At 32.8% G+C, this 16,703-nt stretch overlaps 1 protein-coding gene across 4 annotated transcripts in view; it reads right to left on the bottom strand.

Annotated features, from left to right (window-relative positions):
- Nucleotides 1–16,703, bottom strand: part of LRRTM4 (leucine rich repeat transmembrane neuronal 4) — a 719,031-nt gene that overhangs the window by 544,542 nt on the left and 157,786 nt on the right. The window contains exon 3 of one of the 4 annotated variants that reach the window (XM_019661728.1): nt 16,126–16,190. The exons of the other annotated variants lie outside the window; for them this stretch is intronic. Within the exon in view, the coding sequence (XP_019517273.1) occupies nt 16,158–16,190 (33 nt within the window). The 3' untranslated portion in view covers nt 16,126–16,157. The remainder of the gene's footprint in view (nt 1–16,125; nt 16,191–16,703) is intronic. 4 annotated transcript variants of the gene reach the window in all.

The raw sequence follows: 16,703 nt of genomic DNA on the forward strand, positions 1-16,703 counted from the left end.
ATACCTTAATGCCTTTGTAAGTAGCACATTTTTAAAATTCTCTCTTCAATCAGTTCATTTTAATTACCAGGTATTTCCTATTAGGATCCTGAACAATATTTTCACCAAATCTTAACAGAAGTTATTCCTTGTTATGGAACACTATTTCCTTATTTATTTGTATTACTCTTATGTTTGTGTTTTTTGTGTTATTTACTTTTATGTGGTATTTTATAACTATAAAGGAAAAATACATAATTGACTAAAATAATGTTTCTCAAACTGTCTGTGATGAAAAATCAGTGTTTTTTAATTAGTCATAAATATAGTCTTGTACAATGCAGTAAAAATGAATTGCAAAAAAATTTTAAAAATATATACATATATAAGCCACATGTTTTATATTTAAATTCAGCAGACATAAAATTACTCTGTTAAATTGCTATGAAATTTTCTAAATATGCAATCTCAATTTATGTAGTGTTTTTGAACAGCATTAGTTTGAAAACCACACTTTTGGCAGCATTGGTCTAAAATATGATCGATCAAGTAGGTCATCAAATAAGATGATAAGTATCTATATCTCAATGTATATCTATATCTATGATATCATATCTATACCTAACTGTATCTGTATCTATGTGATTATATCAATTTATATCTACATTTATACATCTATACATATGCATAGTTAATGATGCCTAAACAGTGCCTTATAATTTATTTGGTACTCAGTAAACATTTGTTAAATATATGAATGAACACTTTTGTTTTTTTAATTAGACAGGTAACAAAATGCAGAATACACACAAACACATACACAATATCTTTTACTGCTAAAGTTGCAGAGACTAGGGTTCTCTCATATACTACCTGGGGTCTGAAAATAGGCACAACCTACCTAAATAGGTTTAAATGAGCATACTTTTTGTCCTGACAGTTAAACTTAAAAGTACTATATACAAGACATGAAAAATTAGAAAACTCCAAATAAAGGTCCAACCAAGAGGAGGAACTTAAAATGCTTTCATAAAATCATAATGAAACTCAATGAAGACCCTAAAATAAAATTGTAGAGGCAAATATAATGTCATGAAAAGATACAAATATTCTTGTGAAGTGAAATATAACTTAAAAGTAATCAAAGCAAAATATCAAATTTTTAAAATCTTACCTGGAAGATGTTAAAAAAACAATGTTAAAAGTTATTTCCATTAGTGGGATTTGATATTTGTTTTATTTTATTATTTTGCATATATACAATATTAAAATATGTTCAATGAACCTATATTTTGAAATAAGCAAATAAACAGAATAACTACAGATCTAATAGAATTTAGGAATGTAGTTACAAAAAGCATACAAAAATAATAACAAATGGAAGACACTAATATAAAAAAGGTTATGTTTAAGTAGAACATGCTACATGAATGCAGAGGTGGGTATATTAAAAAAAAATCTATCCATATACTCTTACATCCACAAACTAATGAGAAAATTAAATGAAAAGGCTATTGATAAACTACAGTAGCCACTTAAAATAAAAACTCTAAAGGAAACAAAAACAGAAGACCATTAAAACTGACAGCAAATATGATTATAAATGTCAAGCCACTAAAAGCATTTCCAGTAATATGAAGAGGTGGACAAGGATACTGGCTAACCCATTTTTTAAATCAACAGTGTTTTGGAGGGTCTAGTGAATGCAATGAGAAAATGAAATAACATCAGGAAAGTAGAGTTAATACCCTATTTATGTTGATGATATTAAAGACTAGTGAAGAGCCATTAAATTTAATGATCGGATTTTGTATGTTGGTTGCACACAGGTAAATATTGGGTTGTCGGAAAAGTCATAACGTATTTTTTCTGGTTTTCGTTGCAAAAATGTGTCATAACTTTTCCGACAACCCCATATATTACAAAAATATAACCCTCGCTCTTCTCTATTCAGCAAATATTTACCTGTAAATGTAAGTAGAAATTAAAAAAGAAAAACCTCTCATTCACAAAAGTAAAAACACTTAGAAAGTATTTATGCATGAGTTTTATAAGCATGGTCCAGAATAAATGGTGAAGAAAACACTAATCCTCTTTTCTGAAGGATATAAATACGTTTTACACAAACGGAAAGTGATGCTGTGCTCTTAGCCAGAGGCTCGTTGCCCCAAAATTTTCTATACATTTGAAGTAATTATGAAAGTCGCCACTTGTGACATTTTTGTTGTTGATTTTTTTGTTGTTGTTCCCGGATATGGGTTTGGGGTGTAGATAACATGACGTTAAAGTTTATAAGAAAGAATAAATACATAAAAATGGAAGATATTTTTGTTAAATAAAATGGAAAGAAAGGATATCTTTACCAAATATTAAAAAACCTATACATTTACTGCAATCAAATCTATATAGACATTTAAAAACAATAAATGTGGTAGAATAGGAGATTCATAAAAATGAAACTCCAATGGTATGAGAACATAAGTTATGAAAGTTATCTCAAATCAGGAAGTGAATAACAGATTATAAATTAATGATTGTCATCGAGAAAGCTTGCCTGCTGTCTAGAATACATCATTCTATCTCCTATCTTAAATCACATACAATAATAAACTCCCATCATTCCTCTAGAATTCAGTTAATGTTCTTCAGTGATAGGAACCTTTACTTCAGGAACTGCAATTTTTCCCTCATAAATTTTTCCCACAGAGAATTTGATAATGCTGAGATGTCAGCAAATGAATTTAGAGGAATTTGAGGAAAAGCAATAAATTGAAGCAAGTAAATATTTTAATGACTTTCAAAATCTTTGAATTCTCTGAAATTATATGTGTGATCCATCATTAATGGAAAAGCAAGATTTGAAATCCAAAACTATGAAGGAAATGGAGATGTATTTGAGTATAAAGATAATTAAAAACATTTTGCAGAAATACCATAGACAAGTTAAAGGTACAAACAATAGAGCTGAAGAAAAACTTACCCACAAGCAAGCCGAGAATTAATAATTACAAAATATCCAAAAAACATATAAAGTTGATCAGACTCACCAGAATTCAGGAATATGCTGTGTATAAAGTTATTTCACCATAGTGAAATAATCACTTCAAGCGTATCACTTAACAAAATTTAAAAAGCAAACAACAAACAAAACCTCTCCTGGTAAAAATATATGTTGTTAAAATGCCTTGTGAAATCAAGTCGTCAAAATCCATAAAATTCAGAAATACTTATCTTCCTTGACAAACATGACTAGTTTAAGACTTCTATTTCTTAGAAATAACTGTATTTAATAATGTAAGTGATGTTTATTGAAGTATTTTTTTACAGTATAATGGTAAAAGACATGAGACAAATTGAATTACCATTGGTAAGAATGACCTTATGGTACATGTGTACCATGGAATATTAAAGAATAAACAGAAATAAACCAAATTATTCGGAAGCATTTCTATGAGATACCTGACTGATAAAATCAAGATGGAAAAAATAATACACTTTTGTGAAAGAATGACAAACCCTTATATATGTGTGTTTATGTGTATAAGTGTGTAAACACAAATAAACACACATACAAACAGAGAAAAAATATAGAAGGATTCTTATTAAGTCTACTTGGTGGTTCATGTGTGTCATGAGGATACAGGAACTAAGCAAATAAGGAACAAAAAGATCATGCTACCACAAAACAGCAACAGGAAGAAAACGATATGAAAAAAGTGTATATAGGACAATAGAGTTCCTTCATGATTGTGGGTGTGTGTGTGTAATTTGTATAATTTTTTTTAAAACAAAATACAGTCAGGCACTGCTTATCAATGGGGCTACGTTCTGAGAAATATGTCATTAGGCAATTTCATTGTTGTGTGAACATCACAGAGTGCACTTCCACAAACCTGGATGGTAGAGCCCACTACACACCTAGGCTACATGGTAGCCTATTGCTCCTAGGCTACAAGTCTGTACAGCATGTTACTGTACAAAACAACATGAGGTTCAGTCAGGCACAAGAGAGAATCATGCAGTCAAGCGACTCAGTAAACACCAGGTGTTTGAAGCTGCTGCTGGCATAACAGGACATGCACACTATCTTGTGGCAAACTTTTTAAATATATAAGTAGAAAGAGTACACTCTAAAATAACAATAAAATATAGTATAGTAAATACATAAACCAGTAACATAGCCTTTATTATCAAGTATTATGTACTGTGCATAATTGTACTTGTATGTGCTATATTTTTGTCTGACTGGGCAGAGCAGGTTTGCTTACTTATCCTATACCAGCATCACCACAAACGTGTATAATACATTGCTCTATGGCATTAAGACAGCTACGACATCACTAGGCAATGGGAATTTTTCAGCTCCATTATAACCTTCCGAGACCACAGTCATTCGTGACGTCCATCTTTGACCACAAAGTTGTTAAGGGTTCATGACTATAATAATTACTAAAAAATACTTTTAGGAACAGTTGGTATTTTTTGTCTACATTTCTCTGAGTTCCTTCCTTCTTCATTTCGTAAGTTTTATTAATGAAGTGACATTCATTACATGTTTGTAAGTTAAAATGAGAAATGAAGGATCAAGGTGCATAAGCATGTCATAATTCCTAGTCAATCACATGAACATCTATTGGCAATGAGGGAAGATTCTATTATTACAGGACAACTTCTCTTTTCTTCTGTTTAGCATTCATGAGAAGCTGTTCACTCTTCTCTTGATGCTGAGCCTGACCTTCCATTTTATGAAATAACAGTTTAAAGCTATTTGTTTAGCTCTCCCTACCAATGTTCGAATGATAATTAGATTTTTTCGGAGTGAAGTCACATTACTGATTTGATGTACAACTCACCAGATGGCCAGCAGGAAATGTGTTAGTTGCCTACCATTGATTGCAATGAAGAGAAAATTCAGGCTCTCCCTCAGTGACCTAACACACTGAAGACAGATTACTCTGGCAATTATTAAGTGATCTGCAGCACCCTTGAATCATTTTGCGAACTCCAGGAATCACAATTAATTTTATGCATGACTCACCTTATTTAAATACTCACTATCCCAGGAAATGGCTTGAAGCTAAGCTGTAATCAGATGTTCTCAGTGTTCCAGGTGTTTACATTTGAGGAGAGACAGGTTTCCTCCTGCTCATAGAGCTACAGTTTAGCTTGAGTTACTTAAGGTTTCAATGTGACAATTCGGGACCCCTTAAGCCTCACAACTACTCTGTCTTCCAAACCAAGACAAGATTTTATTGCAACCTGGCTTGAAAACTCTTGGGTGTTAAGGAGAATAAGAAAGACGAGTTGTTTTTTGTTGCTCCTTAGTGCAAGCTATTAAACGTTCCTTTGCGGTGAAAGTTGACTGGTATAAAAACGAACAAGAACATACAGACTAGGAGCCTAATTACAAAATTTTTAGCAAGAAGCCTAACTGGTAACATTAAACCAATCAAAACAAGTAGATCTAATTAATTGTATACATATGTCCAGTTTTAACTAATTAAAATGTATAACTAATTTTATTCTATGGATTTGAATTCTACAGTACAGCATTATAAAATGCCGATTTAAACATTTTTAAGTATCAGTTCAATATACATGTAAAAAAATGATATTCAAACTCTTCTGTTTTAAAAATACTTTTATTTATACCACAATATATAGATTAGGTAGTAATATTAGAAAAAGCAAAAATTAAAACAAAAGAATTTAAAGACCACTATAATTTTAGCACCTTCAGTTAATATGTGTTAACTTCTGATGTATATATTTCAAGGCTTTATTTTCTTGTTTCTCTGCAAAAAATAAGGTTTGCATAGTCTTTGCTCCTCAATGTATATTTTCTGTTTTATGGCTAGATCATAACATATAAAGCCCATTCCTTGTGTTTTTAGATATTCAGATGGTTTCAAATTTTTCTTCATTTCATACAAACTGAAATGAACATCCTTATAGATATATTTTTTTCTGAATTGTATGTATAGAGATAATGATACCATGTTGAAAGAATATATTTGTTTTTTATCTAGTTATTTTATAAACTATTTCTTTTTATCTTTTGAAGTTTATTTTGGTGTAAAAATACAGTTTAATTTTTAAACCAAGTTTTTTTTTAACCTATCCCAATATAACTTATTGAACAATTCACTCCCACTGATATTAAGTATGACTTTTACATTTAGTATATATTTGTGTGTGTACTTTTGTATGTATATTTGTGGATATATAGTTGTATATTTATGTAACACATATACGTAAACATGTATGTGTGTACATGCATACACACAAGCACATATATACAGATATATACGCCATTGACCAATCCATCCACTTCGGTATTCTGGTTCCAGTTTGATTTTCTTATTACAGACTTAGAGTATATTGGGTATCAGACAGAGCAAGTCACTACTTTAATTAAAAAAAAAATCTAATGTACTCTTGCCTATTTATTCTGCCAAATGTGGTTTACATTCACTTTGCCTAGTTTTAAAAATGTGAAGGCATGCACAACTCAAAGGAAAAAAGTAACTGAAAACATACGAAGATGGAAGAACCTATGAGGAGGAAGCTTCAAAGATCACTCTAATGTTCTGAACCTCAGACCCTGGAAGAAATGCATTTCTATAAACTAGAGTAGTATCAAAATCAACATCAAAGGCAAAAAGCATCTTCAGTTTAATTGGTTAGAAATGAGAATAAGGATTGATTTGTTTTGAGGAATGCCTAATAAAAAGAATTAGTAAGACAAGATATCCATATGTTTGCTGTGCCTTGACGCTACGCTCTCATTTTAGCAGAGTCATGTAAACATGTGTAATGAACACAAGGGCTAATGGGCTAAATGCAGATGTCCAGTTGAAATAACTATAAAACCAAAAACCTGAATTTCAGTCTTACACTAAGGCTAACTGAATGTGGGATTTTAGATTTATCATTCAACCTTTTGATGTGTCAGTTTTCCTCTCTGTAAAACAAGGCTGTGTACAATATTCAAGGTATTATGATTGCTGTGAAGGTCAAATTAATTAACACATTGGAATTTTTGAAAGAGTATCATGTGCCATTTGACTATCCTAATTATGAAACACCAACACCTAGTAATTCACTGTATCTTCCTCCTCTCAGTTAGAAGACGTTTGCAGCAGCATCTTTAGGTTTTAGTGACTTAATATTTAGATTTGGTTCTTTATAATCTCTTGTGTTTCATAGATATGAACTAGAATCAGATTTTTTTTCTGAGATAGTTTATATGTGGGCATGACATTCACATTCCTTTTTCCTAATTTTAAAACGTTTAAGTTAATTTTAGTTGGTAAAAGTGAAGGCTGATTTCAAAAGACTAAAGAAGAAAAAGTGAAAACTAAAATAAGAACAACCTTTTACCAAAATTGTCATTATAATGTTGCAAAATGAGCAAAGAAGATACACACCTTTGCTTATTTTCCCTGAATACATTATAAATTAGCACAGCTGGAATATTTTATACAAAAATCAAGAATCATGGCCACATATTCAATTCCACATTGTTATTTTAATAATCAGTGCTTAGGAAAATCCTTCCCCAATACTCCAGATCCTCCTGAATACTAATCAAATGGAAAACATCTAGTTAGGCTAAATGTCTGCTTCAAATCTTCCCAAGAGTTATGTATATAAATATTAACTTCATTCATTTGCCAAACTAAATTTAATGCTCGCTGTATTCCTGGAGATGTGTTAGATGTTACGAAGACAAAGACAATTAAAAGACAGTATGTCACCACAGCAAACTTGGAAGCTTGACTAAAATTTACATAAATTTAAGATAAAGAAGATAGGATTTATTGCATTAAAGAGCATTACAACTTAAGAAAAAATAAACCTTCCAATTTTTAATAAGTATGACATTAGTTCACACACGCACAAACACACACACACACACACACACACACACACACACCATTTTAAAAGTAATGAATGCTCATTACAGGAACTTAAGAAACACAAATGGGATAAAAAAATAAAAGAAATAAATAACTGATCGTATGGAAGAACTGTTATTATTTTAAGGTATATTCTTCCCAGATTTTTTCTATGCTTATGAGTAGGATGTGTGAATACATAATATTTTAGACACTAGGATAATGCTTTATATACTGCTTTAGCATCAGATGTTTTCCCAGTTAATATATGCTGAAATCATTTCCTTAACCTTTCCCCTAAAACATGATGTTCTATGTCAGGGAAAAAATTCTGTGCTGTGGTTGTTTTCAGTTTTAATAGTATTCATTTCCATATACAATTTTCTACATATTTGAATATGTCTCAATGAGATAATTACTAGATAGTAAATTACTATGTTAAAAACTATGAAGTTTTAATGTGCATTAACAAATTTCATTTCAGAGAAATTTTTTTTTTAATTTTTTTAAATTGGGGAATTGGGGGGATGGGAACAGTCCTGGGGAATTGGGGGAAGGGGAACAGACAAGTTGCTGTCATTTTGTTCTTCAGTCTACTTGTGGCCCTCGGAGAAATTTGTGATGTATTTTTGAGATCTATCTATCTATCTATCTATCTATCTATCTATCTATCTATCTATCATCTATCTATCATCTATCTCCAATAGCAGTTAATGAGATTGCCCATTACCTTGTGGATTTGGTAACATTTGTTAATGATTTTGCAATTTTTTCCAATGTTATTGAAAAATAGCTTTTATTACTACTGGAATACAGATATTTAATATATACTTTGCCTAGTAAATAATCTACTTTGTACATGTGAATTACCTCTCTTGATACTTTGTCTCTTTGTCCTATTCGGTAGTTCAACTTTTTGGTATTGATTAGTGAAAGCATTTTATATCTTATATAATAAATTTCATATCTTATATAATAAATGTATCAAAATTTTCCTTATTATTTTGTATTTGGACTTGGTCATAAATGCTTCACAGCCTATAATCAGACAACTATTCACCCTGGTTTCTAATTAGTTTATATTCTTGTTTCTCAACTTTAACCTTTTAATCTAAATCAAACTCATTTTTGTTTTCAGTTGTGAGTCAGGAGACTTCTAGTTTTTGGTTTTTTTATTCCCTCAAAATCCAATAAAATTACTTAAAACAGATGTTTGGTATAATCAGTCATCTCCTGTCTCATATAAAATAGCATATATAAAATTCTTGCAAATTTTGGGGTCTCTTTTTTAGTGTTCCATTCTAGTTTTCATCAATACCACATTATGTTAACTATTGCCATAAAAAAATACCATCTCATATTCCTCTAATTCCCCTTCTCCATTTCCTCATTATTCTGAGAAATTTTCTAATTAGAAAAAAAATATGGAGATTTTTCCCACATAGTATGCTTAGTTCTTACAAAATATATTGCTGTAAATTATATTTTCATTAGGAAGGCTTTTTGATCTCTCTGAAAACTAATAGCAACAAAATAGCAAGAAACTGAGAATTTTGAGTCACAGCCTCTTTCAAAGGCTGAACTTTGAATCCTGGATGTGCCACTATAGCCTTATTTTTTTTTCAACTGTAAAATAGGAGCAGTCATACTTACCTTAAATGGTGTTTGTACAAATTGAGAGAGTCAAGATATTCAAAGTACCTGGTGCATATTAGCTTATACATTCCCTTACAGTTCTTCAGCTCAACAGACTAGAACTAACTTGAGGTATATGAGGTGTGATCACAAAATATGGTGAATGCTGCTGCTGAGTGCCATCCAACGGAAAGGCAGGGATCTTCAGCATGGAAAGTGGCACTTGAAACGTTAGTAACAGTGTATGTGTGACAAGTTTCAACTTGTTCAGTGTAATAAGTTGGGTGTGAGCTATGGTTAAGAGAAGGAATGGTTTAAAGGGTGCTTTAAATCATGGATCATGAACAACACATTAACATGAAATAGACAAACAGTTCCATCCTCCATCATGGCAACACTGTCACACATAGCTTCTGATATACTGCAATTTCTGTCAAATAAAAACATTATGGTGTCTTCTCATCCACCTTATTCACCAGGTCTTGCACCATGAGACTTCTGGCTCTTCTACAAAGTCAAATTGATCATGAAAGATAAATGTTTTTAATCAATTCAGGACATCCAGGCCACCATGACAGCACAACTAAAGACACTCACAAAAGAGGACTTCCAGAACTGCTTCAGAAATTGGCAAGAATGATAGGATAAGTGTGTTTGAAGTGAGGGGGACTATTTTGAGGGGGATTAATGGCAATGTATCTTTTTTTTTTTTTTTTTTTTTTTTTTAGCAGAGCCATCCTGCTGCCTATTGGCAGCTCAGCGGCAACTCAGCTCTGGCTGGGCATTGAACTGCTGTTGCTCAGAGCTCGCACTCTTGCGCAAGCTCTTAACCAACTGAGCCACTCGGTCGGCCTACAATGTATCTTTTACAGTAATAATTTGTTCTTATTCAAACATGCACCGTATTTTTTTATCACACCTCGTATTATATACTGCTGACTTAAGTTAAAGGAGACATTATCGAGAATAAAATTTTTTCAGAAGCTCTTAGTTTCTATAATAGAACATGAATTCTTCTGCTCTGCATCTTTAAAAAACAGCAGGGTATATGTTTACATATCTGAGAAATGGAAATGTAGTGATGCATAATGTGTTTTAATAACTTATCAAATTTATCCTTAAATGCCAAGGATTCCAATTACTAATTTATTCACCTGACATAAATTGAGTGTCAACCAAAAACAAATAATGCTATAATTTATGGATAAATAAACTACCCCAGTGAAGTAAATGACTTTCCTAACATCCCTTTGCTAAAGAATAGCAGAGCAGAACTGGGACTTGAAATTCAGCCTTTTCAATAGTCCAAGGAATTGCGATATAATTGAACAGAATTAAACAAAATTAAACAAATAAATTGGGACTGTTAAGTTTTAATAGTCAATAGTCATTGATCTCTCCAGGAAACTCTTATTCTATTTTATTTTTTTTAAGTGGTATTGAAGCTTTCTATACTAATCTTCCAATCCATTGATATTTTCCCTCAATATTTTACTCAGAATCCATCACATGTGCCACCATTTTTATATTAATCTCACCATTGGGCTTAACTTTCTTATTTAGTTACTCATCTTCTGTCCCAAACCAGGGTGAATCCAATCATTTAACTTCTCTGTTTCTGGTCTTGGACCACTGACTGCACACATTAAAAAAAAAAAATCTCTTAATCTTGTTACAGTCTCTTGAAACACCCATTTTCATCCAGATTCTAAACTCCTCCTCAATATGCTCCTGGTTAGTTCTTTATGAACTCCTTCAGGAACTCTTCTAAATATTGATTTCTTTCCTCAAAGCCCATATGGCTTACCCCCTTCCTCCTCTCAGCAAATGATATTTCCTGCACTGGGGAAAAAAAAAAGGCAATCAAGAGAGAACTTTGTAAACATTCTTCTTTTGCCACCGGCAAATGAATCAAACTCTGTACATTTTTCCAGTCTTCCCTTCCATTGTAGTTGAAGAGGTTTCTTCTCTACAGTAAAATTCACCTCTTTTCCTGTTAATCTGAGATATTATGCTATTTCTATCATCATTTTCCCCATTCTGACTCTTTTCCTTTGCTTAACTTACTACCTGAGACAAATTGTAATGATCAATTATATCTCTTAAAAAATATTTTCTCAAATTTGCTTCTGCTCATAATTCTCTTCACAGCTAAATTACTTGAAAGAATAGAAGACTTACTATTTATCTTCTCAATGGACTAATTATGCCTGATATACCTTTAAACTATCCATTAAACTGAATATAAAAGACAAACACAAACAAAATTGACATCAATTTTTTAAATTTTAGATTGGTGACAGAAGTTGAAGTCTGGGTGCCATTTTAGGATCACTCTACTCGAACATCAAATATTTTACCTCATTAATATTTCTTAAGCCCATCTCCCTTTCCCCATTTCTACTGTTACAGCCACAGGTATCTTATAGGTCAGAAAACTGAGGCCCAGAAAGTTTACTTAAATTGCCGAAGGTGGCATTTCCTGGATTTCATTCCAGGCAGTCTATAGGTCTGGCTCCAGAGTCCATCACACCTATCTGCCTCTTACCTATGCTCAGTATTTTCTAGTCAGAAGAAGGTTCTAGGCCTCCCTAAGTAAGGTAAGCACAAAAGAACTTAGAGTCATACCACTCTGACTGAGAAAACACGTGTCAATCAGAGATCAAACCAACATTTCTAATATAACAACTATGAGAGAGAGAGAGTAGTTGGTTTGAAAGGTAAGAGCTAGGGACAGACTATTACAGAAGGTTGAGCTATGATAACAGACTGGCATTATTATGGTCCAAGTTACTTCGATCTGTTCAGATGCCACCCTAAAACTGAATTGATCCCTCCGTCTTCCCCGTGAACAGTAATATGGGGATTGGCCTAATTCAGCAGTCATTCTAGAGGTGAGAAGGATAATCTGACTAGTTCTGCTTTGCTATCAGGGTCATAAGAAAAAGGTTATGACTACTCCTTCCTGTTCTTTTTTGTTTCCACTTTTTTTTCATAACAACCAAATCAGTGAGTCCTATTTTTAAGTGTCTGATTTACAGGTTTCTTAAGACAAACCAGGTCAGGAGGATTAGGAGAACTAGAAGAGTCAGTCTGTAAACAACTTAAGCTGGCCCACAGTCACCATTAGCACATTTCTTAATTGAAACGGTAAGAAATTTTTCATTTATTTTTAATGTATAATTTTATGTATTTAAACAAAAAGATCTTTTTAAGACTCCATAGGGATTCCAATCCTGTGCACCATTTCACAGATGAAAAAATTGAGGCACTAAGAGGTTAAGTAACTTGTCCAAGGTCAACAAGTTGTAAGTAGCAAAGAGGGGGTGTGAAGCCAGGCAGTTTGTCCCCAGACTCCATGTTCTTAACCACAATGCTGTTTTGTCCATTTAGAATTTATACTATGACTCGAATTAAAATCCACAGTAAACTTTATTATGATTTATAATAAAACATTACACTATGCCTCCAAATTTTACATGTGTTATTTGCCCTGGGCTATCCACATATTTTTAGTGCTTGCAACTGAATATTGAAAATATGTATACATGGCAAAGGAAAAAAAATAATGAAAATAGAAAAGCAAAAGAACATGAAAAATGTGTTCCTAAGAATATAGGTTATTGTCCTGAACTGATATAGGCTCCATCTAGCTTTGTCCCTAACGACAGCCATGAGATGAAATCTAACAAAGCCGGGTATTTTTCCTGTCACCTCACTGAGGAGGAGGAGTAGTGGTACTTTCCTTTATGTCCTTTTAGGAATCAGAGCCATGTACAATTTCATGTCCTGCCATCTTGATAGGGTTTGCTGAGCTTTGCATCCAGCCCCAAATGTCATTATGACTCAGAATTGTGACATAAATAGTAAATGACTAATGAAAGTGCTCTTCAAAATGCTGTCTCATTAACACCGTCCTCAGTAAAAGGGGCAGGGGGAGAATTTACCATAAATAATTTCATCCCTTATGTGTAGATCATAGCCCTGACTGAACAGAGTACATATATAAGATTTATCTCCTCCTTTTCAAGTAAGTATTAGGAGGAATGATTTGGAATTTTAACTAAACATACTATATAACTCTAAATTCTCAAATGAAAAGAACCTCTTTAAAATAACTGAACTACAGTATTTCTTGGTGTAATGGAAAGCTTCAATTACAAGTGATATATCGTTCCACATATGATTGACATATTTACCACAGTTACAAAATTACTAAAAATAAATGAGTTATATGTGTTCCCCCTGCACGCATCTAAATGTGAATCTCAAAAGGTAAATTTTAGTTGGTAAAGGCTCTCTCATAAGCCATACATTTAGAAGCAGAGAATGCCATGGACAACTAGACAAAAGGAAAGAAAAAATCTTCTTTCCTTAACTTGTTTTCACAAACATTTGTATTCAACATCAGCACACCTGCCACTTTGAGCAGGTTGGGTGGTTTTTGAGCATAAAAATGTTTACTTCCTGCTCAGCACACATTTTAAAAATTCTTCTAAAAGCTGAGACTTCCAACTAACTACTATGTACAGGGGCTGTATTTGGAGAAAACTACAAAATTGATTCCATTTGAAAGGACTTAGAGAATTATAGAAAATTGTAGATTTAAGTCCAAACAAGAAAGGAGGAGTTACGAACAGAGGACTAAATGTTCACTTACAGACCTCTACCTAGATATATTTTAAAGGGACAACTCTTTAACAGTGGCAGCCATAATGAAAATCAGAGACACCTCTCCGAATTTATAGTCTTCTGAATTCCTATTGTGCTCTGTAATTCCCATCATGCCCTTTCACTCCCTACTTTTGCAGCTCGCCTCATCTCAGGGGGTCAATAGCCTCTAATGCAGCATCTACCCCCAGAAGGAAGAGAGCAGTCTAACTAAATCCATTCCAATAACTAGCTGTCTTAACAATAAGGCAGGCATATACAATGAGCCTAGAGATCATAGAATCACTATCATAACCAGAATCACTTCTATTATTTTTGTTATCATCATTGTTGTAGTAATTTCTGTGTGGGGAAATCACTGCTTTTAGATTCACCAGAGTAGACCAAATCCCCAATAATCACATAATCCTACCTCTTAGCAGATAAACAAACAACATTTAGTGAAATCATACTTTTAAACCAAAACTGATCCTCCCAGTGAGAAGAATTTCACTTTCATGGACTCTATCAGCTCTTTCAGGGACCAAAAGTCTACCTCTATTTTCAGGGTAGAAGTTGAATGAACATTATTGAAATGTAAGAGCTAATACTCTTAAAAAAATAGGTAAAAGAGTAATATCTTCTCTTTCCATAGGTAGAATGTATATCATATTTTGACTCTTACACATTAAAACAGACTTAAGTGGAATCAAATTTACCAAGAACATGTTTACTGAGTATTAATGTACTCAGAGAAATGCTACAGAGTCAAAGCAAAAAGTTTTGTTACCACATAGTTATTTTTCAGATATCACAATGTTTAGGCCCATCTCTAGGATATAATGCTTAATTATATCCCTGTAAGGCTGTGTTCCAGCTCTGTGAAACATTTAGCATTTTGTTAATTACACAAAAAAATTATGAATAAACTAAGGAGTTATTCAGTAATAAAACAACTGGAAAAGCTCCGTGATTTTTCTCTTGGTTTTTTTCATAAACATAAGTTATGAAGTTTTGGCAAGTCTGTTAAATAAGTTGTAAGACCTCCACCTAAATAGAGGGAAAGCAAATAATATGAATTTGTGTGATGTACTTATTCATATAAATATCACCTATTAATACACACACATAAAATGTGTTAGAGTGTTGGGATTGTGGATGGTTTTATTTGCAATTTTATTTACATAATATTAAAAAATCTAAACAATAAATCCCTAGTTATTGATGGAACAATTTGACTACACACATATATGTGTGTATGTGTGTATACATATATATATATATATAATATATATATATATATATATATATATATTATATATATATATATATATAAAAGAATGTGCCAGATTAGTTGATGTATCTCTTTGAAAATTAAATTCAAAATAAATATGATTTTCCTCTTCACAGCCAACTTTGTTAAAAACGCCATTCATAATTTCTACCTCCATTCCTTTACCTCCCCCTCACATAGTCACCCAATCTAATCTGGCTTCTTATGCTGCCCTCCACCACCACGCCTCTCACCACTGTAACCAGAGCTAATGGTCATTTCACAGTACTCAACTTATTTAAATTCCTAGTTAGATTCATTTCAGTTGACCATTCCTTCTTCCTTGAAACATGCTTTTCGATGGCTTCCAGTCATATGCTTTCACTTTTCTTTCTCTAGTTAACTCCTGCTCCGACTTTGCAGCCATATAACCTTCTATCTAGTTGCCAACTATTCAAATACTTCAAGGCTTATTCTTAGGTGGCTTCCTTTATATTCTAGCCCTGAATTGTCTCATTTCTATTCCAAATTTTGTTTGCCACTATAAGCAGATGACTCAGACATGTATATCTCTAGCTCTGACCACTTCTAAAAGCTCCAAGCAATTATATTAACTTTCTATCTGACATCTGAACTTGGGTTTTTCAAAGGCCAATCTCATCAAAAATTAATCTATAATCCTCTTACCTCTCTCAAACCCTGTCCACTTCCAGTGTCCCTTATCTCAGTGAAAAGTACCACCATCCATGCAGCTGTATAAGTGAGACACAGAAAAGTTATCAATGTTAATCTCATACTCATCTACAATATCCAATACCCTCTCCAGTCTCGTGAATTTTACTCGCCACTATCATTTTTATACATCAAATTTCTCTATCTCCAACAATACCCTAGGTCAAGTTCTTATTATCTCTGTTCCAGATACTGCATTAGACACTTAACTTTTCCCCCTCCCATCTGTCTTTCCAAACTACAATCAAAATGACCCTTTAAAAATCACAAATTGAGTCACATCAGTACCTCTTCCTCTTCTCCTTCACTAACAAATTCCAGTTGCTCTTATATGAAGACAGAATTATTTTGCAACTCTCTCCTAGAGAGGTACTTCCACAGAGAAGCCTTCCTGTACTCCCAAACTAGGTCAGCGCTCCTCCCCACTCCCACACAGGTTGCCATGGCACTCGCACATGTTGGTGTCATTCTTTGATTTTTTGTGTCACCTAGTAGACCATAAGCTACATGAAAGCAGGAGCTTGTCTGTTTTT

This window comes from Hipposideros armiger, unplaced genomic scaffold (assembly GCF_001890085.2).
Source record: "Hipposideros armiger isolate ML-2016 unplaced genomic scaffold, ASM189008v1 scaffold_359, whole genome shotgun sequence".
NCBI lineage: Eukaryota > Metazoa > Chordata > Mammalia > Chiroptera > Hipposideridae > Hipposideros > Hipposideros armiger.